The 9,195-nt window shown below is 40.7% G+C and overlaps 1 protein-coding gene across 1 annotated transcript in view; it reads right to left on the reverse strand.

The window, feature by feature from the left end:
• The window catches only part of LOC110521084 (dynein axonemal heavy chain 8), a 58,352-nt gene extending 49,170 nt beyond the window's left edge, over nucleotides 1–9,182 (reverse strand). Inside the window, exons 1-27 of the mRNA XM_090233167.1 lie at nucleotides 9,022–9,182; nucleotides 8,643–8,777; nucleotides 8,408–8,492; nucleotides 8,049–8,200; nucleotides 7,671–7,860; nucleotides 6,175–6,338; nucleotides 5,864–6,040; nucleotides 5,633–5,746; nucleotides 5,437–5,544; nucleotides 5,166–5,267; nucleotides 4,932–5,078; nucleotides 4,642–4,839; nucleotides 4,423–4,499; nucleotides 4,012–4,111; nucleotides 3,787–3,906; nucleotides 3,541–3,676; nucleotides 3,257–3,444; nucleotides 3,100–3,180; nucleotides 2,865–2,981; nucleotides 2,649–2,768; nucleotides 1,931–2,072; nucleotides 1,719–1,816; nucleotides 1,519–1,625; nucleotides 1,272–1,371; nucleotides 1,061–1,190; nucleotides 680–852; nucleotides 115–241 (exon numbers count right to left, since the gene is read on the reverse strand). Coding sequence (XP_090089293.1) covers nucleotides 115–241; nucleotides 680–852; nucleotides 1,061–1,190; nucleotides 1,272–1,371; nucleotides 1,519–1,625; nucleotides 1,719–1,816; nucleotides 1,931–2,072; nucleotides 2,649–2,768; nucleotides 2,865–2,981; nucleotides 3,100–3,180; nucleotides 3,257–3,444; nucleotides 3,541–3,676; nucleotides 3,787–3,906; nucleotides 4,012–4,111; nucleotides 4,423–4,499; nucleotides 4,642–4,839; nucleotides 4,932–5,078; nucleotides 5,166–5,267; nucleotides 5,437–5,544; nucleotides 5,633–5,746; nucleotides 5,864–6,040; nucleotides 6,175–6,338; nucleotides 7,671–7,860; nucleotides 8,049–8,200; nucleotides 8,408–8,492; nucleotides 8,643–8,777; nucleotides 9,022–9,177 — 3,544 coding nt within the window. The 5' untranslated portion in view covers nucleotides 9,178–9,182. The remainder of the gene's footprint in view (nucleotides 1–114; nucleotides 242–679; nucleotides 853–1,060; nucleotides 1,191–1,271; nucleotides 1,372–1,518; nucleotides 1,626–1,718; nucleotides 1,817–1,930; nucleotides 2,073–2,648; nucleotides 2,769–2,864; nucleotides 2,982–3,099; nucleotides 3,181–3,256; nucleotides 3,445–3,540; nucleotides 3,677–3,786; nucleotides 3,907–4,011; nucleotides 4,112–4,422; nucleotides 4,500–4,641; nucleotides 4,840–4,931; nucleotides 5,079–5,165; nucleotides 5,268–5,436; nucleotides 5,545–5,632; nucleotides 5,747–5,863; nucleotides 6,041–6,174; nucleotides 6,339–7,670; nucleotides 7,861–8,048; nucleotides 8,201–8,407; nucleotides 8,493–8,642; nucleotides 8,778–9,021) is intronic.
• Between the last annotated feature and the right edge of the window lie 13 nt (nucleotides 9,183–9,195).

Raw genomic sequence — 9,195 nt, forward strand, 5'->3', positions numbered from 1 at the left:
TTCACAAAGTATCAAAGACTTGTGAAGCATTTACAGTATGTAGGCCTTATAAAGGGCTTATGAAGGTTTCATTAAGCCTTCAAGAGTTAAAGGCCTAGTTCGTAAACGCCATACCTGTTGACATTTCAATGCACCCCAAAATAATGGTAGGCTTGATTTCATCAATCTCCTGTTCGAATGCCACATAGTGCAGGATTTCAGACTTGATCTGAGTCAGGTAGGGGTTGCTGTCCATGAACTCCTATTCAGAGAATAGTTAAGATTCAAAAGGTTAGTGAGAAGGGAAAAAAACAACAAAAAACAATTGCACCGAATATGGGTGGCAGGTAGCCTAGCGTTATAGTGTTGGGCCAGTATCCGAAAGGTTGCTTGTTCGAATTCCCAAATCTGTCTATGTGCCCTTGAGCAAGTCACTTAACCCTAATTACTCCAGGGTCTACGTTGATAATGGCTGATCCTGGCCGTGACCCCAATCTCTGAAGGTGTCTCAGAGGAAGTTGGGATATACAAAAAAAAACTTTCCAGTTCACACATGCGTATAATACAAACTTGCACGTGTGAAATAGATAAATAAATATCAGCACCCACCAAATTAGTATATTATTACATGCCAACTTACTTAGTAGTAAACAAGCAAATAGTAACTAGAAAAAAAAGTTTGTGACTTGCATTGACACACCTTGACCTTAATCTGTCTGTCCTCGGCCCAGACCACCTTGAAGGGATGGAACTGCTTGAGAACATCACTGGCCGGTTTCCTCAGAGAGTTGACTGCTGATGTGAGGAGGACCACCAGCTTACAAATGTCCTTGTGTTCAGCTACGCTCTGATAGAAGTTCTTCAGCTTCCCTGCTGAGAAAACAACTCAAGTTAAATACTCATTCATGTCATCAATACTCATTGTGTAATCAATGTCAACACAATTCAAAGAACTCTGCAAAATACAGTATTCGATATCCTGGGAAGTTGTATGATTCCTAATTCTAACAGTGAATTTTCCCAAGTGGAGATATGTACAATCTGTGTTTAGTGGTAAGATAAGATGGTGGCTGAATCTTACTGCCAGACTTGCGCTTGTCTTCATGGTGGTGCTCCTGTCCCCAACGGGCCACTCCCCGGCTCACCTCCAGCACCAGGTGGACCAGTCGGTTGATGGCCTGCTGGATGTCATCCAAACTGGGCACCATCACCTGGTGCAAAATGTAAAAATGTAATTATATAACATTGATTTGGGACTTTGTTATTTCAAATTGAATCTAAAATGAACTCACCACGTTGGGTATGGTCAGGTGGACTTCGGATTTGATAAAAGTCACCAGCTCCTCTGTGCTTGGTTGTGATTGGCTGAAACGTCCCTTTCTTGCTGACAAGCTGAACAGAGAAGTAAGACTCTTTAAAAATCTTTACACTCCTTCAAATTAGAATATCAGGCCAACATTTTGCACTATACAGCTGCAATGCATTTCTTTTAGCTAAACCAAGGGATAATACTCTACATGACAACTCATGCATAGTTACGTCGCAACGAAGATTCTTCTTTTCAAAGTGTCCAGAGATAACCTTGTTGCTTTGACCAAGGCGTCAAGTAGCTTTGTGCTGAACCAGGCGTACATCTCTTTGCACTCCTAGGATCAGGATTGTTGTTAAAAGCATTGAAGTGTCCTGTTCTCACAAATGTACAGTATATTTTGGTGGAGTCAGTGCAGTTAGATACTTACCTTCTCAAAGTCATCTTCTTTCTCAGATTCTTTGTCATCACTATGATCATCATCAATGGAGGTGTTAACTTCTTCTGAGAATGCCACATTCTTCCGCTCTGGAATACAAAATGACTTACATTTAAATTTGATGAGGATGTTTATGTATGAGTATGTTGATGGGATGAGATGTTAAGAGTTTCTGGTTCTTTACAGGGTTTTTCATAAAATACCTTTAACAATTGGTACTTCCACAGGTTTCTTGACTTCTTTTGACTCGTAAATAGTATTGAATATCTCAATCAGCTCCTTCACTGCCTCTTCAACATGTCTGCTTTTGTGGTCCAAAATGTCTGCCCACTCCTTTGACTGGTTCTACAAAACAGAGTCATAGCAATTTCATGGTAAGAATAAGAAATCTGACAAGCAGGTAGTGCTTAGGGGGCGGTCATAGGAACTGATTAAAGCTGCAATTAACGATTAGGAATTATAAAAACTTTGGATCAGACTATTGTCTTATTTATTCAATATTTATGTAACAACTGTTTTTAAAAACCTGCAATAATGTTGAAAGTCCAATAAACTAAAGTAAGCTGCACACTGAGGTCTCCCCATTGCATTTACATCCTTTACATGAGCAATTAGGGTTGAGTGCCTTGCTCCAAGACCACATCGACAGATTTTTCACCAACCGAAAGGTTGCTGGTTCGAATCCCCTAGCCGACTAGCCAACCTTTCAGTTACAGGCCCAATGCTCATAAATTTAAATTTAAATTTTATTTTACCTTTATTTAACCAGGCAAGTCAGTTAAGAACACATTCTTATTTTCAATGACGGCCTAGGAACAGTGGGTTAACTGCCTGTTCAGGGGCAGAACGACAGATTTGTACCTTGTCAGCTCGGGGGTTTGAACTCCACTAGGCTACCTGCCGCCCATTAGATGGGCATACCTCATTGGTGCTGATGAGGCCTTGCAGTGACGAGGGCCTGTCCTCTGGGAGATCGATCAGCACAGTCTCTGAGATGTCTTGAAGGACGGCATCAATGTGCATCTCACAGATGTCTCGCACCTGAAGAGAAACACAAAGCAGAGCGCACGACTCAGCAACAAGTATTTAATTTGAACTAAATGCTCCACAATGATTACAGCAGTATTTTCAGTGTACCTTCTTTAGGAGATGGTTAAGTTCAGACATGGCGGTGTCAACATTATGAAAGAAGTTGTCCAAGATGAGAGATGACCAGTTGAGTAACACCAAGCCGTGGCGAAGCACAGACTCGACCTAAAGTGACCACAAACAACAGAAATGACTTTATGAGGTAATACTAGCTAGTCTCCAAACAGTGCCATTTCTCCTTCAAGGGATCATACTGTATTTTAGACCATTTTAACTTTCTTACATTTTTTATCTTGGATGCCATCAGGTTGTAGAAAACTGCAGGTATTTTCTCACAGGTGACCTCGTAGTTGCACAGTAAAGTCTGCAATAATAAATCTGGGCAATATGGTTCTTCAATTCATTGAATGTCTGTGACTCTGCATTGTCTAGGATATTACCTCCAGTCGAAGTTTGTTGGCTTTCATCGACCACTCTGTCTTGACCAGACGCAGAGCCTGATCAGGAACCTCCAGACCCATCTTCAGCATGCACTTTGTCTCTCGCACTATCTCCGTGATTTTGGGATCGAAGTTGACGAGTAGTTTTCCTGTGTCCATGTGGCGGACTAATAAGGTTGCTTGTAAAGCTGTTAGCAAAGAAGGGGAAAGATGTGCATATTTTGTGAAATATGAGAAAAATAAATGAATTCAGATCAGATGAGACAAATGGATAGGCTACTGACCGTATTGGAGTTGTGAGACCTCCCTCATCCAGGCTCTGTGATAGAGAAGCTCAAACTCCACAAACACAGCTGCAGTCCGGTTGTACATTCTCACCACGTCCTTTCCCTCTGGACTCGACAGGATCTCTGAGTTTTTCTGTAGAATGTGTTCGCAGTTAGTGTTGTTTTTCAGTAGATTAAATTCTTAGTAGATTTCTGAAACTGTAAGAGAAATCTTACAGGTCATGTTGTGAAGTTTGAACCTACCTCGATGTAGTGTATAGGTTCCTGTATGCTCCTGTAGAGCTGTCTGATCCAGAGGACTTTGCCAGCTATAGGGGGCATGTTCCTTGCCAATGGAGGGTCCTCTCTGTGAATCTGGTAGAGCTGCATGGATAAAGAAAAACTGTGCTCAAGTCTGATCCATAATGCATCTGTGCCTATAGGCTACCTGACCATTTTTAGGACTAAGGATTACATTTATAAACATACCTTCTTGACAGACTCCAGCTCTGAGACGTAGTGCTGAAGAATAAGCCCAACTGTGCTTGAGACTTCTGTCTTTAGACAGGGCATGTTCAGCTTCTGAAATCTACAGACAATAACAAATATATGTCAAAGTAACATTTCCAGAGTTGGTTCTGAAAATGTTAAATATACCAGCATGCTAATTCCATTTGTGAGGTAGACTACTCTTACATGGCTCTACCCAACGAATGTAAGAGTGGTGCTGGTACATACTATATTTGCTATCACTTAAGGGTCTAGATTGCAGGGAATGGCGGTTACACCTGTTAAAAAAAACTTTTAAATATCTGAGTCGAAAGTAGGGCACTGCCCCCTAAATTCCTGGGGAGAACCCGGACGTATTTTTATTAAAATAGTTTGAGTGATATTTTCTACCTTTTCAGAAAGAACAAGGCATGCTGAGACGAGAGGATTTTGGAGAAACAGGAATTCATGAACATCTGGAGCTGGTTCTAAAGAAGATAAAGGACGACAACATCCTAGAATTAGGAATTAGAACTCTGACAACATGTTGAGCTGTGAGCTTTTCTTTGCCTACAAACAAAACAAAGCAGTTTAGACTCATCTACTCAAACCAAGTTGAATAAAACATGCCTCGAGGTTGCTTATCTGAACCATGAACTCTGCAAAGTCCACCTCAAACTCTGCTTTTCTGGGGGCCAGGATGTCATACTGCTTCTTCTTCATGGTCAAGTAGATGTTCTGGAACTTGGAAGCCAGAGTGTCTATACCCTCAATGGTGGACTGTCCCAGGACAGAGAAGGTCTTTACTGCAGTGATCATCCGAGTGATCTGAAAACAAGAAAGAAATTAATCTCAAATGTATAGCAACAGGCCTTCTGTTTTTTTATGGAAAAGGTTGGCTGCATTAATGATGTACACACCTTCTCCAGTCTCTTGCAGAAACCCTCAAACTTGCCAAAGATGTACATCTCTGACACCTCAAAGGGTTTCTCCCCAGGCCTCTCCAGGGTTTGTTTCTTTGTCTTGTGGAAGCAGGACTGATACTCCCGGAACAAGTAGATACAGTCCTATCAACCCCCCAAAATGGTCAAAACTCAAACCTAGTGTAAATCAGGGGTAGAATTGACCATATTTTTGATGCCATCATCAATCACCTGTATCTTTTTGATGATGTCTTGTGTATCCTGTTCCCAAATTCCAGAGGTGCCGTTGTCAGTAATGTATGCTCTACATGCTGTAACCATCTGATTTGTGACCTGAGTGACAAATATTACAACAACCAAGCTTTAAATACATGTGCTCCAATTCAATTCAATTCCATGTCAGTTCCCATAGCTGATAAAGCCATGTGGGTAATTTGTTAAAGAATTAATAATTCCATTAACTTTTTTATTATCTCTGATGGAATACAGAGAAAGTACTTACTTTGATGAAGAGTGAAGTCATTCGTTCAGATGTATTGTAATATTGTGACACACTGTGGATCATTCGAATGGCATTGATAAGGTTCTGAATGCTCTTGGCCATGGTGACCTGAAATAAAATATGTTCACTTGTGAAATCAATTAGAATAAAACCTTTCAAATCAGAATAATGAAGACTAATTAATCATCTTATTTACCGGGTCACAGTTGTAGAGAGGTTGGCAGACTTTTTCGAGGGTGTACAGGAATTTCACATTATCCTTTGCCTCGTTGGCACAGTCGGTTATTCTGGCATCCAGCTCTCTCCACAACTAAAGTAAATAATATGTACCAACAACAGGAACATGTCAACATTTTGTTGGAGCATGTAATGGTAAACATTTCATTTTCATTGCCACTTCAGGAAGACAGCCAAGTGATGATAGTACCTTTAGAGTCTTGGAGCGGTTGATATTGAGTACATTGACCACGGCCTTGCACTCGGGGCCCTTGATGTGCTCAATGATAGAGTTGAACTTGGCCGACATTCTCTTCCAGTGCTCTAACTCAGTCAAAGGTCCTGAGGCATCAGCTTCTTTCCTCATTTGATCACTCTCTGTAAGGACCTGGGGGTCATAGAAATAGAGTTGAAGAACAGAAGACTTGAAGTACTATGGATTGGCAAGTAATTTTTTCACATTTGTGCCGTGGTACAGTATGTGTAGGTTCATAGTACATAGACAGTCATACTGTGTAGTACCTGCTCAATCTGTTTGTACCACATCATCAACGCTTCCTCGAGTTGATGCACCATGTCAACATCTGCTGCTGCTGCTTTTACGTCTTCAAAGGATACCAGCCTGGCGAATTCAATGTTTGAGGCCGTCTTCAGTTGAACAGTGCCTTCAATGCATGCTTGCATTCCTGCAGTACATCATACAAATCAAAGTGTTGCCTACGTTTAACAAACTGACTAGACTTGTTGTCAGCTCAAAAGCATGCAGAAAACAATAATTGAATGATGCTGTAGGCCTACTGTGTGTGTACACTACTGTTAAAAAGTTTGGAGTCACTTAGAAATGTCTTTGTTTTTGAAAGAAAAGCAAACTGTTTGTCCATTAAAATAACATCAAATTGATCAGAAATACAGTGTAGACATTGTTAATGTTGTAAATAACTATTGTAGCTGGAAACGGCATATTTTATATGGAATAGCTACATAGGCGTACAGAGGCCCATTATCAGCAACCATCACTCCTGTGTTCCAATGGCACGTTGTTTTAGCTAATTCAAGTTTATTATTTTAAAAGGTTAACTGATCATTAGAAAACCCTTTTGCAATAATGTTAGCACAGCTGAAAACTGTTGTTCTGCTTAAAGAAGCAATAAAACTGGCCTTCTTTAGACTAGTTTAATATCTGGAGCATCAGCATTTGTGGGTTTGATTACAGGTTCAAAATGGCCAGAAACAAAGAACAGTCTATACTTGTTCTCAGAAATGAAGGCTATTCCATGTGAGATATTGCCAAGAAACTGAAGATCTCATACAACGTTGTGTACTACTCCCTTCACAGAACAGAGCAAACTGGCCCTAACCAGAATAGAAAGGAGGGGGAGACCCCGGTGCACAACTGAGTAAGAGGACAAGTACATAAGAGTGTCTAGTTTGAGAAACAGACGCCTCACAAGTCCTCAACTGGCAGCTTCACCCGCAAAACACCCGTCTCAACGTCAAGTGAAGAGGCGACTCCGGGATGCTGGCCTTCTAGGCAGAGTTCCTATGTCCGATGTCTGTTCTTTTGCCCATGTTAATCTTTTCTTTTTATTGGCCAGTCTGAGATATGGCTTTTTCTTTGCAACTCTGCCTAGAAGGCCAGCATCCCGGAGTCGCCTCTTCACTTTTGACATTGCGACTGGTGTTTTGCGGGTACTATTTAATGAAGCTTCCAGTTGAGGACTTCTATTCTGGTTAGAGCTGTACGAGATCTTCAGTTTCTTGGCAAATTTCTTGGTTGCTGATAATGGGCCTCTGTACTACTATGTAGATATTACATTTTAAAAATCAGCCGTTTCCAGCTACAATAGTCATTTACAACATTAACAATGTCTACACTGTATTTCAGATCAATTTGTTGTTATTTGAATGGACATTTTTTTTTGCTTTTCTTTCAAAGACAATGACATTTCTAAGTGACCCCAAACTTTTGAACAGTAGTGCGTGTGCACAATTTTGTTTTATTATTGTAACTCTCTCACCATCTAGGAAATGAATATAACGAGTGATTGTGTCTTTGAAGTTTTGTTTATCCTTCTCTCCATGTTTCGACTGATTCAAGGCACCCCAGTTTTCTGTTGCACAGACAGCTGGCATCATAATCTTTGACAACAGATTCCTGGTGCCTTTTAATAGACCCTCAGCGGCATCTAGCATAGAAAAATAAATCTCCTACAAAAAGAAAGGGAATGGAAATTGACCAAGCATTAACAGTCAGAAAACTCATGATTAGAGCATTCCTTTGTATTCAATATGGACCTATTATGAGGCTATCATAGATTATATGTACAAAATACAAAATCTTAGTCCTTCAGTTCAGAAATCTCTACCTTCCGTAGATCTTCCATAGAATATCTCACCTCATGTATGTTTTTTATATTGACAGGAACGTCAATTTTAGTTCGTACAAAGAATGGGCACAATCCTGTCAGACATGTCTCAGACAAATTGGCTAAAAATAGTCTCATTATTATGGCTCCTTTTGCAGTTCCAGGAAAGGTGCGTCCACACTCTAAAACAAAATAAAATTCAGTTGAATTGAACTTGCGCCGTTTAAAAGGTCTGGGTCAGAGTGAAAGGTGACATAAACAGACAATAAAATGTTTCATATCTATTTCACAAAAATCTATGAATAACAATAATGTATTGGTGCCACTGTGGCTCTATAGTATGCATTTTATGTCATGAAGAAATACAGAGGTAATCATCCTTCATTAACCTATTCCTGGGACTTCTGTCTCTTGGTAGACAAATGCGATGGTTTTACTTCCTCCTTTGGCAAAAAAATCATCAAATGGTGCCAACTGTGGGGGGAGAGCAGAGTGTCTACAAGATATTTCAGATCTTTGTTGTTCATCAAGCAGGTAAAGGTTAAAGAATTTGACCAAACAACAACAATTCATAGGGAACCTCAATAGCTTGTTGGGATTCATATCAATTACAGTTCTACTCACAGAAGGAGCATCTAAAACAAACTCTTCTACTGCTTGTAGTTCGAGGGAGAGCCTGTCAGCCAAGATCTCAAAGATGTATTTGTGCCCAGAGGTAAGTAGCTTTTTTCGAGCTTCTCTTGATTCCTTGTACCTGGCCTGAAAGGACAAAGTGTCAACGTTACTCTAAATGGGGTGGTGTACTGTGCACATCAGGCAAACAGAGTGTAAGGTGGGACTGTAGCAGCCCACAGTAAAACAATGTATTATACTATGAAGTGATAGCAGCTACAATTGTGACTTTGTGAGCACATAGCCCTGGGCAGCTGAACCTTCATTGAGCAAGTTCTCATCACTTCTTGTTCTCAACTCAAATTCCTCCATGACTATTCATCCAACAGACCTGCTTCTCCTTCATGGTCTCCTGCACAGCCTGGACACAACTACCAGATCGATGGAACTTGCTGCCCCGCCGGCCTACAGCACCTCGATCTGTGGGCACGTTGTCAGCCATGGGGCTAGGGTCACCTGTGCTATCTGGGTGACTGGTTCCACTCATCTTTTCATCTGCAAGGAT

Source organism: Oncorhynchus mykiss, chromosome 4 (genome assembly GCF_057628025.1).
Source record: "Oncorhynchus mykiss isolate SJ-2025 chromosome 4, ASM5762802v1, whole genome shotgun sequence".
Classification (NCBI taxonomy): Eukaryota; Metazoa; Chordata; class Actinopteri; order Salmoniformes; family Salmonidae; genus Oncorhynchus; species Oncorhynchus mykiss.